At 42.0% G+C, this 17,553-nt stretch overlaps 1 protein-coding gene across 1 annotated transcript; it reads right to left on the reverse strand.

Moving 5' to 3' along the window:
• Positions 1–1,058: 1,058 nt before the first annotated feature.
• Positions 1,059–16,927, reverse strand: LOC109893848 (P2X purinoceptor 3-like). Its single transcript, XM_020487047.2, has 12 exons — positions 16,806–16,927; positions 16,243–16,378; positions 13,945–14,016; positions 13,678–13,747; positions 13,193–13,286; positions 7,748–7,825; positions 7,486–7,627; positions 5,437–5,573; positions 2,638–2,731; positions 2,391–2,456; positions 1,995–2,072; positions 1,059–1,606 (listed from the first exon to the last, which is right to left on the reverse strand). Exons 1-12 carry the CDS (start codon positions 16,925–16,927, stop codon positions 1,484–1,486), a joined length of 1,212 nt encoding a protein of 403 aa, XP_020342636.2. The 3' UTR covers positions 1,059–1,483.
• Positions 16,928–17,553: the final 626 nt, after the last annotated feature.

Consider the following 17,553-nt stretch of genomic DNA (forward strand, 5'->3'; position numbering starts at 1 on the left):
TAACGTTACGTTAGCCTACATGATACACCAGTAAAGTAATCAATTATATAGCTGTTGGCTATATTAGCCACAATTTACCGTTCAAATGTCGAACAAAGTTGGAAATTGTTGCGCCTCCATCTGTAATTTTCTTCCCGCATGTTTTGCAAGTTGCAATCAGTTTTTTGTCGATACAGCGTTGTCTTCATATCCGAAAATAATAATTTGGGGTATCATCTTTCCAAGGGCTCCATCTGAATTCACCCACCGACGTTCCTCTGCACTGCCACCCACAACTTTTCCTCAGCTGGCAGAATTTTTTTGGTTGCTGTCCGCAATCCGTTAAATGAAGAGCTGATGCACTGCACACTTTTTTAATAGCATCATTCTTTATATTTGGGCTTGGAGGGTGTCAAGTCAGGTCGAGTGATACGTCAAGTCACGAATCATTGGTGTTAAAGTCAAAGTCGAGTTGCAAGTCATCATATTTGTGACTCGAGTCTGACTCGTGTCCAAGTCATGTGACTCGTGTCCAAGTCATGTGACTCGTGTCCAAGTCATGTGACTCGTGTCCAAGTCATGTGACTCGTGTCCAAGTCATGTGACTCGTGTCCAAGTCATGTGACTCGTGTCCAAGTCATGTGACTCGTGTCCAAGTCATGTGACTCGTGTCCAAGTCATGTGACTCGTGTCCAAGTCATGTGACTCGTGTCCAAGTCATGTGACTCGTGTCCAAGTCATGTGACTCGTGTCCAAGTCATGTGACTCGTGTCCAAGTCATGTGACTCGTGTCCAAGTCATGTGACTCGTGTCCACACCTCTGATACTTTTTATGTAGCAGCAATGGGTCCCCTGGTCAAACATATTGCACTATAAAGGATAGGATGCCATTTCGCACTCACCCTGCTCCTCTCTTTAATGATCCCAACCCACAGATCTCCCACTATGAAACCAAACCACAGAGAGATGTGCCTGCTTAATGCAAACTATCAATAAAAAGTGTTAAGCAAGTAGACAACTAGAGTATTTGTTTGTCTGTTTCCAGCAGGATTTGAGCCTCTGGCAGAATCTAACCAGAATCAAATTTAAGTGACATAATTTTATTGAAGTTGTGGGTAGACTTTAATACTTTGTAGAGGTAGGAGTTCAAATACGATAGCCCATGGTGGGTCACATGCAGGGTCACATGCAAAGTTAAGGATTACACATACAACCTCCACCATGACAATATTACAGGTAAATTACAGGTTCATGTGAAATATTAGGGATATTACAATGCCATACATATATGCATTCTCTGTCCGGGGTGATGTTTAGCCTAGGTACAGATCTAGGATCAGTTTCCCCTTCCCCAATTCTCACCATAACCATTTGTGGGGGAAATGTTAAACTGATCCAAGATTAGGGTCTATGGGCAATATCACCCTAAACCTACATTTTGCAGCCAAACGTCCCAAATTGCCACCACCTTTCCCCTCAAACAATCCATTCCAATGGCTGTCCGTTAGCCGTATTGCCCAATGGAAAAGGCCCCTGAGTCGTTTGACTGCTTCTCTACTCCAATGAACTCCCTACTCCGATAGAGCCCATTGCTGGATAAGGAGTTCTCGATCTGCGTGTCTGATACCTAATGGAGTAATGGTAGATTGGGGGGGAGAGAGAGAGAGGAGATTACTTTATTGAATTGTATAAACTTGAAGAACATCAGGAGCACATTTTCACTTAGTCTCCAGTTGCTATCAATGCATGATTTAAGTGGAAGTTAGGATTTGCCTCTTAGTTTAAACTATTCCTCTGGGCTGTATGTATCAACTTCTCAGAGAAGGCTTACTGATTTAATATCAGTTTTGCCTTTTAGACTACAATGAATAAGGTCATGGGACAGGGGTGAGCTGATCCTAGATCAGCACTCCTACTCTGAGATGCGGCCCCAGGCTTGCAAAGGCTGACACTGGTTATTAAGACAAATATCTATATCACAGTAAGCAGGGTTGGTGTCTTGCCTCAAACTTTACCTCCTCAAACTTCTTGGCCTTGTATTGCTCTGCTCCCTTCAGAAAGTTCAAGAGTATGATGTCACAAAGCACGGTGCCCTGCAACCAATCCAAGGCAGAGGAAAAAAAACAAGTTTTTAAAATAGAATAGAAAGGAATTGAAGAAATGAGGAGACGAGAGGAGAGCAGAAAGGAGAAGAGAGTAGAAAAAAATAATAACTTTATTTTCCTGGAAAGAACTTTGGTTGACGAGACAGGAACACACACGGCACAGAGACATTTTCAAACTAGCCTATAGAGACTGTGGATAATATTATTACAAAGTTAAGAGACTGAAGGTGGAACAGACATGTTTTAATTTAAAACTAGCCTAGAGACGGTGTGGATAGAAAGTAGAAACTGAATAGAAGGGCTCACCACTCCAACTGACGTAAAGGCAGCTACCATGTTGATCAGAGTCGGGATCATGTTAAACTTCCCTGCCTGTAAGAAACAAGTTAAGTACTTTACAGAAGTAAACACACACATGACCCCCCCATCTAACAACACATATATGTAGAACAGTCATGGACCCACATAGGCAATTAGACTCATGCAAACCACAGACATGTTCTCACACACACACACACACACACACACACACACACAAATTGAAATCACTCACATTTCCATTGACAAGCACATCAAACCTGATGGCATAGGCCTTCAGCAGAGTACGGTAATCTGTCCCATTGTCCATCTTGTAGTACTTAGCATACCTATCAGCACAACATGGACAGAGTGTAAGGACATGGGTTGACAGTTAATCCTACCCCGAGTCCTTATTTACAAACAAAGCATGTATTTAGTGAGTCCGCCAGATCAGAGGCAGTAGGGATGACCAGGGATGTTCTATTGATAAGTGTCTGAATTAGACAATTTTCCTGTCCTGCTAAGCATTCCAAATGCAACGAGTACTTGTGGTTGTCAGGAAAAATGTATGGAGTAAAAAGTACATCATTTTCTTTCGATTTTGGAAAATGGCGCCGAAGAGGATGGCTGACATTTTACATGCCCGTAATCAATTGTGCTATTTTGTTCATTTTTTTGCATTGTTCGTAACTTATTTTGTGCAGAATGTTGGTGCTACTGTCTCTTGTGACCGAAAATAACTTCTGGACATCAGAACTGGAATTACTCAACACAGACTGGAAGAAGCTTTTTCCTCTAACGAGTCCAACGAGAAAGATATACTGCTCTCCCGGGAAGAAGCCCAGGTCCACGTCATTGGCTTGAAGAAAAGACGTAGGAAAAGAGGACGCCGATCAGGCTGCCTTTTGAGAATCCGTAGGCAGGCGACAACTCCCATTAACATCAATTCTACTTGCTAACATGCATTAATTGGAAAATAAAATGGATGACCTACGATTACAATGATCCTACCAACGGGATATTAAGACTTGTAATATCCTATGTTTCACCGAGTCGTGGCTGAACGACGACACAGACAATATAGATCTGGAGGGATTTTCAATGCACCGGCAGATCAGAGAAGCTACATCTGGTAAGACAAGGGGGGTGGGGGTGTGTGTCTTTGTCAATAACAGCTGGTGCTGATATGAAAGAAGTCTTGAGGTATTGCTCGCCTGAGGTACCTTATGATAAGCTGTAGACCACACTATCTACCACGAGAGTTCTCATCTATATTATTCATAGCTGTCTATTTACCACCACAGACCGATGCTGGCACTAAGATCGCACTCAATCAACTCTATAAGGCCATAAGCAAACAAGAAAATACTCTCCCAGAAGCGGTGCCAAACTTAAATCAGTTTGAACCATTTCAGTTTAGATTGTCTGTGATGTGTACGCAGAATAACTTTCAACTTTCCACCTTCTCCACTACTGTCCCGTCGATGTGGATAGGGGGGTGCTCCCTCTGCTGTTTTCTGAAGTCCACGATCCTCTCCTTTGTTTTATTGACGTTGAGTGAGAGGTTGTTTTCCTCACAACACACTCCGAGTGCCCTTACCTCCTCCCTGAGTCCTGAACCAAATCTTGCGTGTCATTCATTTGTTATAGCCACTAGGTGGTGATCTAGCTCAGTGGTCTTCAACTGGTGAGCCTTGAGGAACTCAGATATGCCGCAAAACTTTTCCTAATCTGGATAATTTTTTTAACACAACATTTTTTGAATACACGTGACCTGTGAAATGCACATGGAATTCTGTCTTGGGAGCACCAGTGCCGCTCAGATAATACATTGAATGGCACATTGTTTCAAGTCCCATGTGCTCAGGCTGTTGTTACCTTTGTATCATTTGAAGGTCACGCATCAGGAGCAAAGTCATTTTTTATCATTTGACTTTGCCTGTGACTGAGAACCATTAGCACATGCACGTCTGATTAGGCTTACCTGTACCACAGCCTCTGCCATAGAAAGATATGGAGCATGGTTTTGTGTTCCTGGTTGCACCTTCACAATGCAGAAAACCAATGTCTCTAAACCCAACCCTTTCAAAAGGAATGATCTATTTTATCAGAGCTACAAAAAAAATCCTTCCAGCACATTTTCGCGGGGTGCTCATTAAGGGGTATCAGAAAAATGTATCATCAAGAATAAGGAACTATGAAAATAGTTCAAATAAACCCGATTGAATCTATAAATATGTTTGTCACAGAAGTAGATGACTTTGGATCAGATAAGACAGAGTTCATTTACACTAGAACCGATTGGAGTAATGGCTACCTCTGTATTTTACACGAGAATCTCTCTCGGAGCCACCATGTGACCACTTACGCAATGTGGCCACCTACGGCTATTCTTCAACAGAAATGTGTAAAACTACGTCACAATGCTGTAGACACCTTGGGGAATACGTAGAAAGCGTAAGCTCGTTGATGGTACATTCACAGCCAAATAGGGAGTCATTGGAACGCAGCGCTTTCAAAACCTGGGGCACTTCCGGATTGGATTTTTCTCAGGCTTTCGCCTGCAACATCAGTTCTGTTATACTCACAGACAATATCTTTACAGTTTTAGAAAACACTCTAACGTTTCCATCGAAAGCTGTCAATTATATGCATATTCTAGCATCTTTTCCTGACAAAATATCCCATTTAAAACGGGAATGTTTTTTCCCAAAAATGAAAATACTGCACCCTAGTACCAACAGGTTAATAGGGACATTTTAGGTGTCAAACCTAATTTTTCTTCCATCAAGTTGTGCCACGGTAAAATCACTGATCTAGCTTAAAGCCATTTACTACCCATAGGCAACCCAATTTGAAGAAGAAGACGATGCTCGGATCATTGACTGATTGCTCCCGACCCATAGGAATCCACACCCATTTGACTACTTTAAAATGGTGTAAGCCCTCAATGGCAATGTCCATGCAAAAACGGGTTATATACATCAAGATATCGCTATGTATCTCTACGGGGCTCACTCTCCAAAGGCCAGAGGTTAGAGGTCATGGCTACCTGAAGTTGTACCCGGGGGAGACGCTGTTCTTCTCCGACATGGCGTCCAGCCGCGTGAAGGAGTAGGAAGGGTTACACTCATCCTCTGACTGGTCCAGGTCACACATCCAGCCAATCTTTATACCTATCACCCCTCCCTGTAGGAAGGGGTTGACATACATTTAGAAAATCTCTCTAATTTGTTACTTTATGAGAGTGGGAAAAAGACAGCATTTGAATGTAGCCTAAAGGGGAAGGAGTGAATACAGCCGACGGGTAGGGAAAAGAGAGAAAGAGAGCATAATATGTGAGTATATAAAAAGACTAGTATGGATGGAAATAACTGTGGATAGAAATCACAGGAGGCTGCTAATAATGGCCAGAACGGAGCAACTGAAATGGCATCAAACACCTGGAAACCACATGTTTGATGTATTTGTTACCACTCCACTGATTCCACTCCAGTCATGAATAAGAACCTGTTCGCCCCAATTAAGGTGCCGCCGATGTTCAGTGATGGTAATGCAGTGCATTCAGAAGGTATTCAGACCCCTTCCTTCATTACACATTTTGTTACATTACAGCCTTATTCTAAAATGGATCAAATCTTCTTCTTTTTCCCCCTCTTCAATCTACACACAATAACCATAACGACAAAGCATTTTTTTTAGTTTTTTTTAGAAATGTTGCAAATGTATATATTTAAAAAAAAAAACAGAAGTACCTTATTTACATAAGTATTCAGACCCTTTGCTATGAAACTCGAAATTGAGCTCAGGTTCATCATGTTTCCATCGATTATCCTTGAGATGTTTATACTACTTGATTGGAAGTCCACCTGTGGTAAATTCAATTGATTGGACATGATTTGGAAAGGCACACACCTGTCTATATGAGGTCCCACAGTTGACAGAGCATGTCAGAACAAAAACCAAGCAACGAGGTCGAAGGGATTGTCCGTAGAGCTTCGAGGATACCAAAGGGTACCAAGACGTTTCTGCAGCATTGAAGGTCCCCAAGAATACAGTGGCCTCCATCATTCTTAAAAGGAAATCGTTTGCAACCACCAAGACTCTTCCTATAGCTGAACACCCGGGCCAGACTGAGCAATTAGGGGAGAAGGGCCTTGGTCAGGGAGGTGATCAAGAACCCGATGGTCACTCTGACAGAGCCCCAGAGTTCCTCTGTGGAGATGGGAGAACCTTCCATAAGGACAACCATCTCTGCAGCACTCCACCAATCAGGCCTTTATGGTAGAGTGGCCAGACGGAAGCCTCTCCTCAGTAAAAGGCACATGACAGCTCATTTGAAGTTTGCCAAAAGGCACCTAAAAAGACAAGATTCTCTGATGAAACCAAGATTGAACTCTTTGGCCTGGCACCATCCTTACGGTAAAACATGGTGGTGGCAGCATCATGCTGTGGGGATGTTTTTCAGCGGCAGGGACTGGGAGATGAACGGAGCAAACTACAGAGATCCTTGAAGAAAACCTGCTTCAGACTGCTCAGGAACTCTGCTCAGGACTGGACAATGACCCTAAGCAAAAAGCCAAGACAACTTAGAAGTGGCTTCGGGCAAGTCCCTAAATGTCCTTGAGTGGCCCAGCCAGAGCCCGAACTTGAACCCTATCAAACATCTCTGGAGTGACCTGAAAATAGCTGTGCAAGTGACATTCCTCATCCAACCTGACAAAGCTTGAGAGGATCTGCAGAGAAGAATGGGAGAAACTCCCCAAATACAGGTGTGCCAAGCTTGTAGCATCATACCCAAGAAGACTTGAGGCTGTAATCGCTGCCAAATGTGCTTCAACAAAGTACTGAGTAAAAAGTCGGAATAGCTATGTAAATGTGATTTCAGTTTTTTATATAAAAAAATGTCAAAAAAAATCCAAAAGCCTGTTTTTGCTTTGTGTAGATTGATGAGGGAAAATAACAATTTAATTCATTTTAAAATAAGGCTGTAACATAACAAAATGTGGAAAAAGTGAAGGGGTCTGAATACTTTCTGAATGCACTGTATGTCAAGTTAATATACTAGTATGGATATATACCTGGGAGTGAACCACCATACCTTCTGTGCCAGCGTGGTGAAGTTCTGGTGTGCATAGCGGATGACGTCCCCCACCCTGAAGATGGGACAGTAGGTGTTGTTCTCATGATCAAAGTTACACGCCTTGATGTACTGAGGGGTGATGGTGGGCAGGAAGTTACCCCTGAGATGCGCACACATACACACACATATAAACACAGGAGAGACAGGGGACCAGTTAGAGTTGTAACATGATTATCTTTGTCATCATCATGATTATCAGAATCATCATCATCATCCTCACTTGGTGAAGTTGAATAGGGGGAAACGGATGCTGTTCTTGATGAAGATGGTAAAGTTCTCCACCTCCATCATAGGATGCCTGAGGGAAGGTCAGAAAGAAAACTGTGTTCATTCATCTGAATGAGAGATCTCGGAAAAAGATTTCCCAAGCTTTAAACATCCCAAGGAGCACTGTGCAAGCGATAATATTGAAATGGAAGGAGTATCAGACCACTGCAAATCTACCAAGACCTGGCCGTCCCTCTAAACTTTCAGCTCATACAAGGAGAAGACTGATCAGAGATGCAGCCAAGAGGCCCATGATCACTCTGGATGAACTGCAGAGATCTACAGCTGAGGTGGGAGACTCTGTCCATAGGACAACAATCAGTCGTATATTGCACAAATCTGGCCTTAATGGAAGAGTTGCAAGAAGAAAGCCATTTCTTAAAGATATCCATAAAAAGTGTTGTTTAAAGTTTGCCACAAGCCACCTGGGAGACACACCAAACATGTGGAAGAAGGTGCTCTGGTCAGATGAAACCAAAATTGAACTTTTTGGCAACAATGCAAAACGTTATGTTTGGCGTAAAAGCAACACAGCTCATCACCCTGAACACCCCATCCCTACTGTCAAACATGGTGGTGGCAGCATCATGGTTTGGGCCTGCTTTTCTTCAGCAGGGACAGGGAAGATGGTTAAAATTGATGGGAAGATGGATGGAGCCAAATACAGGACCATTCTGGAAGAAAACCTGATGGAGTCTGCAAAGGACCTGAGACTGGGACGGAGATTTGTCTTCCAACAAGACAATGATCCAAAACAAAGCAAAATCTACAATGGAACGGTTCAAAAATAATCATATCCAGGTGTTAGAATGGCCAAGTCAAAGTCCAGACCTGAATCCAATCGAGAATCTGTGGAAAGAACTGAAAACTGCTGTTCACAAATGCTCTCCATCCAACCTCACTGAGCTCGAGCTGTTTTGCAAGGAGGAATGGGAAAAAATTTCAGTCTCTCTAGGTGTGCAAAACTGATAGAGACATACCCCAAGCGACTTACAGCTGTAATCGCAGCAAAAGGTGGCGCTACAAAGTATTAACTTAAGGGGGCTGAATAATTTTGCACGCCCAATTTCAGTTTTTGATTTGTTAAAAAAGTTAGAAATATCCAATAAATGTCGTTCCACTTCATGATTGTGTTCCACTTGTTGTTGATTCTTCACAAAAAAAATAGTTTTATATCTTTATGTTTGAAGCCTGAAATGTGGCAAAAGGTCGCAAAGTTCAAGGGGGCCGAATACTTTCGCATGGCACTGTAGCTGAATTAAATAATTTTCTCTACTATTATTATGACATTTCACATTCTTAAAATAAAGTGGTGATCCTAACTGACTTAAGACAGGGAATTTTTACTAGGATTAAATATCAGGAATTGTGAAAAACTGAGTTTAAATGTATTTGGCTAAGGTGTCTGTAAACTTCAGACTTCAACTGTATATACAGTTTTCTGTACTGTTCTACTGTATCTCATTCACTTAATAATGTTTACATATCTTGTATTACTCATCTCATATGTATATACTGTTTTCTATACTATTCTACTGTTTCTTAGTACGTTCCGCTCTGACATCGCTCGTCCATATGTATGTAGTCTTAATTCATTCCTACTTAGATTTGTGTGTATTGGGTATATGTTGTGTAATTTGTTAGATATTACTTGTAAGATATTACTGCACTGTCGTAGCTAAAAGCACAAGCGTTTCGCTTCAACTGCAATAACATCTGCTAATCACATGTATGTGACCAATAAATGTGATTTGGAATTGTCGCCGCCGTGTTGGCTCTCCACAGCTGACTGGCCGGTGCTCAGCAGGGTTCCATCCCCCAAGGTGTCTCCCCCTTCCCTGGAGAACAGAGCTGTTCTCGACCCAACCAACCAGCCATGTAGATACGTCACCCGACGTGGAAGTCGAAGACAGCGTCCTCTGGCAACAGGGGTCTTCTTGGAGATGTTGAGCCCGGACCTGACACAGACCAGAAACAGCTTTGCCGCCCTGGATCCAGAGGTTCCAGCGCCTTCTTCCTTGGGGGCTTCCCATTCAAGATCGGATCCGGAGGTACCTGGGTCTTCATCCTCTGTTCTGTCTCCCTCTCCGGTGGCTTCTACCTCAAGTTCAGATTCTCGGAGCTCCCACCCTCATCAGACTGTGAGACTGCGTGAGAGACATCGCCAGCTGTCATCATAAGCAACTTTATGAAACATCTTGGTTCCCAAGGCAAAAACCCTGTGCTACCCAGGAGCATGAGGACAGGACATAACAAGGCTGCTTCCGACTGTTCTACAACAGATGCCGGGATGCTGACACTGTCGTAGTCCATGTGGGGTCAAACGACATCAGGAGGGCTAGCTTGGAACATCTGAAAATGGATTTTAAGAACTGATTTTAGCATTAAAAAACTCAAAAGAAGGGCCAATCGTTTCAGGACCAGTGCCATCGTTGTGTGTGAAAGATTCAGCAGGCTACTGGCCTTACACATCTGGCAAAAATATTATTGTAGCTCTGCTTGAGTCACTTTTATAGATAACTTTGACACCCACTGGCTCCAGGTCCTCTATAAGTCTATGCTAGGTAAAGCTCCGCCTTATCTCAGCTCACTGGTCACGATAACAACACCCACCCGTAGCATGCGCTCCAGCAGGTATATCTCACTGGTCATCCCCAAAGCCAACACCTCCTTTGTCCGCCTTTCCTTCCAGTTCTCTGCTGCCAATGACTGGAACGAATTGCAAAAATCGCTGAAGCTGCAGACTCACTAACTTTAAACATCAGCTATCTGAGCAGCTAACCGATCGCTGCAGCTGTACATAGCCCATCTGTAAATAGCCCACCCAATCTACCTACCTCATCCCCATATTATTTTTATTTACTTTTCTGCTCTTTTGCACACCAGTATTTCTACTTGCACATCACCATCTGCTCATCTATCACTCCAGTGTTAATTTGCTAAATTGTAATTACCTCTGCTAGTATGGCCTATTTATTGCCTTACCTCCTCACGCCATTTGCACACACTGTATATAGACTTTTTTTTCTATTGTGTTAGTGACTGTACGCTTGTTTATTCCATGCGTAACTCTGTGTTGTTGTTTGTGTCACACTGCTTTGCTTTATCTTGGCCAGGTCGCAGTTGTAAATGAGAACTTGTTCTCAATTAGCCTACCTGGTTAAATAAAGGTGAAATAAAAATAATTAAAAAAGATATATTCTGACTATCTCTGAAACTCACTTAGATAATACCTTTGATGATACAGTGGTAGCAATACATGGTTATAATGTTTACCGAAAAGACAGAAATGCCAATGGGGGCGGTGTTGTAGTCTATATAAAGAACCACATTCCTGTAAAGCTTAGATCTAATGTTAAATACTGTTGAAGTAATATGGCTACAGGTTCACCTGCCTCACCTAAAGCCCATTCTTGTGGGATGCTGCTATAGACCACCAAGTGCTAATAGTCAGTATCTGGATAATATGTGTGAAATGCTTGATAATGTATGTGACATCAACAGAGAAGTATATTTTCTGGGTGATTTAAATATTGACTAGCTCTCATCAAGCTGCCCACTCAAGAAAAAACGTCAAACTGTAACCAGTGCCTGCAACATGATTCAGGTTGTCAGTCAACCTACCATGGTATTTACAAACAGGACAGTAATGAACTCATTAACAATTGATCACATCTTTACTAATGCTGCAGAAATGTGCTTTAAAGCAGTATCCAAATCCATAGGATGTAGTGATCACAATATAAAAGCCATATCTAGGAAAACCAAAGTTCCAAAAGCTGGGCCTAATATAGTGTATAAGAGGTCATACAACAAGTTTTGTAGTGATTCATCTGTTGATGATGCAAATAATATTTGCTGGTCTGTGGTGTGTATTGAGGAGCAACCAGACGATGCACTTGACACATTTATGAAATAGCTTATTCTAGTTACTAATAAGTACGCACCCATTAAGAAAATGACTGTAAAAACTGTTAAATCCCCTTGGTTTGATGAGGAATAAAAAAATTGTGTGGTTGAGAGGGAGGAGGCAAAAGGTATGGCAAATAAATCTGGCAGCCCAACTGATTGAGAAACGTACTGCAAATGAAGAAATAATGTGACTAAGCTAAATAAATAAAAACGACACTATGAAACAAAGGTATATTATGTAAAGAATGATGGAGCACCTTAAATGACATTTTGGGGAAAAAAGCCAACTCGGCTCCATCATTCATTGAATCATGCCAGCAACAAATGCTGACACTACACATCCAAGTATATCTGACCAAAGTATGAAAGACAAGAATTGTACTTTTGAATTCCGTAAGGTCAGTGTAGAAGACGTGAAAAAAATGATTGTTGTCTATCAACAATGACAAGTTACTGGGGTCTGACAATCTGAATGGAAAATTATTGAGGATAATAGTGGACGATATTGCCACTCCTATTTGTCACATATTCATATGTCTACTAGAAAGTGCGTGCCCTCAGGCCTGGAGGGAAGCTAAAGTCATTCCCTACCCAAGAATAGTAAAGCCCCCCTTACTGGCTCAAATAGCCAACCAATCAGCCTGTTACTAACCCTTAGTAAACTTCTGGAAAAAATTGTGTTTGACCAGATTCATTGCTATTTCACAGTAATCAAATTGACAACAGACTTTCAGCATGCATTAAGGGAAGGACACTCAACAAGCACGGCACTTACACAAATGACTAATGATTGGTTGAGAGAAATTGATAATAAAATGATTGTGGGGGCTGTCTTGTTAGACTTCAGTGCAGCTTTTCACATTATCAATCATAGTCTGCGTCTGGAAAAATGTATGTGTTATTGCTTTACACCCACTGCTATAATGTGGATAAAGAGTTACTTGTCTAACAGAACACAGAGGGTGTTCTTTAATGGAAGCCTCTCAAACATAATCCAGGTAGAATCAGGAATTCACCAGGGTAGCTGATTAGGCCCCTTGCTTTTTTCAATCAATACAAACGACATGCCACTGGCTTTGAGTAAGGTCAGTGTGTTTATGTATGCAGTTGACTCAACACTATACACGTCAGCTACTACAGTGACTGAAATTACTGTAAAACGTAACAAAGAGCTGCAGTTAGTTTTGGAATGGGTAGCAAGGAATAAGTTACTCCTAAATATTTCCAAAGCGGGGACTGTGAAGTAACACAAACATAGGCACAGACACATGCACACACACACATGATAACATATGCACTATGCACACACATACACATGGATTTTGCGTTGTAGATATGTGGTAGTGGAAAATGGGCCTGAGGGCACACACTTAGTATTGTAATGTTTTTAAAATTGTATATAACTGCCTTTATTTTTCCAGACCCCAGGAAGAGTAGCTGCTGCCTTGGCAAATACAAATACACACGCATGCACACGGTTACCCACGTCTTGATGTAGTCGATCTCCGCGGGGCACCAGCCTCTGATCTCACAGGTGTTGAGGGTGTCGTTGAAATGTACACACCTGCCCGTTGGAAGACCTGAGGAAGACAGGTAGGGAAAAGAGAGCGAGAGGTAGGGGAGAGAGAGACAGAAAGAAAGAAAGAAAGAAAGAAAGAAAGAAAGAAAGAAAGAAAGAAAGAAAGAAAGAAAGAAAGAAAGAAAGAAAGAAAGAAAGAAAGAAAGAAAGAAAGAAAGAAAGAAAGAAAGAAAGAAAGAAAGAAAGAAAGAAAGAAAGAAAGAAAGAAAGAAAGAAAGAAAGAAAGGATATATGACAGAAAGGGGGAGGACGGATAGGGACAATAAATGACAAAGACCAAACCATTATTCTGGAAGCAACTGTTTTGCAAATTCTGTAACATCTTCTATCCTCTGAAGGAAAGACAATAAGAAAAGGAAGTTAATTGATCCAGAAAAAGTGGAGAACCTCACCATTTCCTCCAGGCTTGTTGAGGAACCTAGTGCAGTTGTTGTCGTGCGTACACTTGTATTTCATCTCACTCTGTGCATCACACATAATACACGTTAGAGTAAAATACAGAGACAGACAGACAGACAGACAGACAGAAACAAAGAGACAGACAGAGAGAGAAAGAGACAGACAGACAGACAGACAGACAAAAACAGAGAGAGACAGAGAGAACATATGGGGGGGAGACAACAGAGGGCCAATGGTAGAGTAAGTATGAGTGGTCTCACTTCGGGACAGTATCCCTGCACCTGGTTCTCTGTGGTGATGAATTTAGTGATGATGCAGAACACAGAGGCCCCCTGTCAGACACACACACACACACACACACACACACACACACACACACACACACACACACACACACACACACACACACACACAGCATCAAAAACACTCCCATTTCCATTGACCAGCACATCAAACCTGATGTCATAATCCACACATACCTCAGTATCAATATTTGGTATCCATTTTGTCAAGTATTAAGTGATGTTTAAAGAGCTTTTAACAAATCGTCAAGGAATTTGATAATAGGGCGGCAGGGTAGCCTAGTGGTTAGAGCGTTGGACTAGTAACCGAAAGGTTGCAAGTTCATATCCCCAAGCTGACAAGGTACAAATTTGTCGTTCTGTCGTTCTACCCACTGTTCCTAAGCCGTCATTGAAAATAAGAATTTGTTCTTAACTGACTTGCCTAGTTAAATAAAGGTAAAATAAAAATCCACTACCCACAAAGCACCTACAACAACCCAGATATAAACAAAGACTGAGCAAGCAGAGAAGACAGAGGCTATACAACAACTATACAAAGGCTCCTTAGTCTATCTATCAATGCCAATTGCCAACATTAACATAAGGAAACCAAATATCTCAGACCATAATCAATAGTGTCGCCTGTCGGTGTGTGTGTCCTGTGTGTGTGTGCGTGCTTGGGTACCTACAGTACGTGTCTGTGTGTGCGCATGCACGAGTACAGATTAGAAGTTGACCGATTAATCGGAATGGACGATTAACGCGAATGCAGTAGAAGCCAAGGTAAGTTGCTAGCTAGCATTAAACTTATCTTATCTTAAGCATTAAACTTAACTTATCTTAAAAAACAATCAATCATTCATAATCACTAGTTAACTACACATGGTTGATGATATTACTAGTTTATCTAGCGTGTCCTGCTTTGCATATAATCGATGCAACGCTGGGGGATGATTTAACAAAAGCGCATTTGCGAAAAAGCACAATCGTTCCACGACTGTACCTAACCATAAACATCAATGCCTTTCTTAAAATCAATACACAGAAGTATATATTTTTAAACCTGCATATTTAGCTAAAAGAAATCCAGGTTAGCAGGCAATAATTGTGGTGAAATTGTGTCACTTCTCTTGCATTCATTGCACGCAGAGTCAGGGTATATGCAACAGTTTGGGCAGCCTGGCTCGTTGCGAACTAATTTGCCAGAATTTTACGTAATTATGACATAACATTGAAGGTTGTACAATGTAACAAGAATATATAGACTTATGGATGCCACCCGTTAGATAAAATACCAAACTGTACCGTATTTCAATGAAATAAGAATAGAATAGAATAGTTTCCAGATTCAACCATATTAATGACCAAAGGCTCGTATTTCTGTGTGTTATGTTATAATTAAGTCTATGATTTGATATTTGATAGAGCAGTCTGACTGAGCGATGGTAGGCAGCAGCAGGCTCGTAAGCATTCATTCAAACAGCACTTTTGTGCGTTTTGCCAGCAGCTCTTCGCAAGCACAGCGCTGTCTATGACTTCAAGCCTATCAGCCTAATGGCTGTTGTAACCGATCTGGTGCGTTAGCGTGGTGCGCTCTAATAGCGTTTCAAACGTCACTCGCTCTGAGACTTGGAGTAGTTATTCCCCTTGCTCTGCAAGGGCCGCGGCTTTTGTGGAGCGATGGGTAATGCTGCTTCGAGGGTGGCTGTTGTGGATGTGTTCCTGGTTCGAGCCCAGGTAGGGGCGAGGAGAGGGACGGAAGCTATACTGTTACACTGGCAATATTAAAGTGCCTATAAGAACATCCAGTAGTCAAAGGTATATGAAATACAAATGGTATAGAGAGAGAAATAGTCCTATAAATACTATATTAACTACAACCTAAAACCTCTTACCTTGGAATATTGAAGTCTCGTGTCAAAAGGAACCACCAACTTTCATATGTTCTCATGTTCTGAGCAAGGAACTCAAACGTTAGCTTTTTTACATGGCACATATTGCACCTTTACTTCTCCAACACTTTGTTTTTGCATTATTTAAACCAAATTGAACATGTTTCATTATTTATTTGAGGCTAAATGTTTTTTTATTGATGTATTATATTATGGTAAAATAAGTGTTCATTCAGTATTGTTGTAATTGTCATTATTACAAATACATTTCTTTTTAAATCGGCCGATGAATCGGTATCTGCTTTTTTGGTCCTCCAATAATCGGTATCGGCGTTGAAAAATCATAATCAGTCGACCTCTAGTACAGATGTTTGTGTGTTACCTGAGAGGGGGTGACGTACTCAGCTACGTCCATGACTCGGTTGTTGTAGAGTCCAAAGCCTTTGACTTTGGTCATGACAGACGACTCTATAGCCGTGTCTCTGATCTGGTACGCCTTCTCATGCACAAACACCCACCTGAGAGAGGTGCAGGAGAGGAGTGGAAGAAGGAGAGAGAAGAAGAGAGAGGGGAGGGGGGGTAGGGGTGGAGAGAGAGGGGTTGAGATAACATAAGGGGAAAATCATTCAATCACAGTTTCCCTTCTCTTTCTGTCACGTATAGAGCAATAATGAATGATCTATGAGTCTTTAAAGACTTGCCCTTTGTTGGGCTGAAAGAGATTCTAATTAACAAACAATAGATTCAGCTCCATAAGCACAAGACGTTGAAAAGACGTTGAAAATATATAAAGCACAGCCTTTATGATGAGAAATGTGCGTCTGACTGGAAGTGTGCGGAGACTTTTTCCCGTTTCTCCAAAGGAAAGACGTTGAAAAGACGTCTTTCAACCAATTCCTCTCACTGGGAGATCCAGAATGCGAGTGATGGAGCGATAGTACTGACCCGATGAAGTAGGTGATGATGAGGAGCTGTACGACGCGGTTGATGATCCCGATGGTCCAGCTCTTCACCACCACCGACTTGGTGGTCTCATAGGTGAAGAAGTCCGTGATACACGTCCACATCCTGGCGTTGAGGCAACCCGCAACACCCAATAAATTCAGCGTGTCACAGCCAACAATCCACAGAATGCCTCTTCGGAGAGTGTGTACAGTGTGTGTGACTTAGCTAACCCCCAAAACAAAAGACAAATCTCAAGATGTGTTGGTTTCCCTACATACTAAAACACTGCTATTTGTTCCAAAAAACAACCTGATCCTATTCTTCGTTTCTTTCAAAAAAGTTCAAATAAGGACCTCAATGTCGCTGCTGAAGTAGTGAAATGGTAAACATCCTTACACTCTCCCTCCCCCTCTCTCAATCACTCTCTTTACCCCCCTCTCTCCATCTCTCTCTTTACCCCCCTCTCTCCATCACTCTCTTTACCCCCTCTCTCCATCTCTCTTTTCCCCCCTCTCTCCATCTCTCTCGTTACCTCCCTCCCCCTCTCTCTTTCTGTCTCTGCTTCCCCCCCCCTCCACTTACCAGATTGACTCTCACCCCCTTTATCTTTCCTTCTCCTCTTCTGCTTCCCCTAATGCTCACACAGACACACACACACACACACACAATAAAAGATGAGGAAAAGACTTGAGAGTTAAGGAGGAGGAGATTCATTTCCTGAGTGGTACCAGTCAGTCTGTCAGCATCC

Source organism: Oncorhynchus kisutch, linkage group LG7, assembly GCF_002021735.2.
Source record: "Oncorhynchus kisutch isolate 150728-3 linkage group LG7, Okis_V2, whole genome shotgun sequence".
Lineage (NCBI taxonomy): Eukaryota > Metazoa > Chordata > Actinopteri > Salmoniformes > Salmonidae > Oncorhynchus > Oncorhynchus kisutch.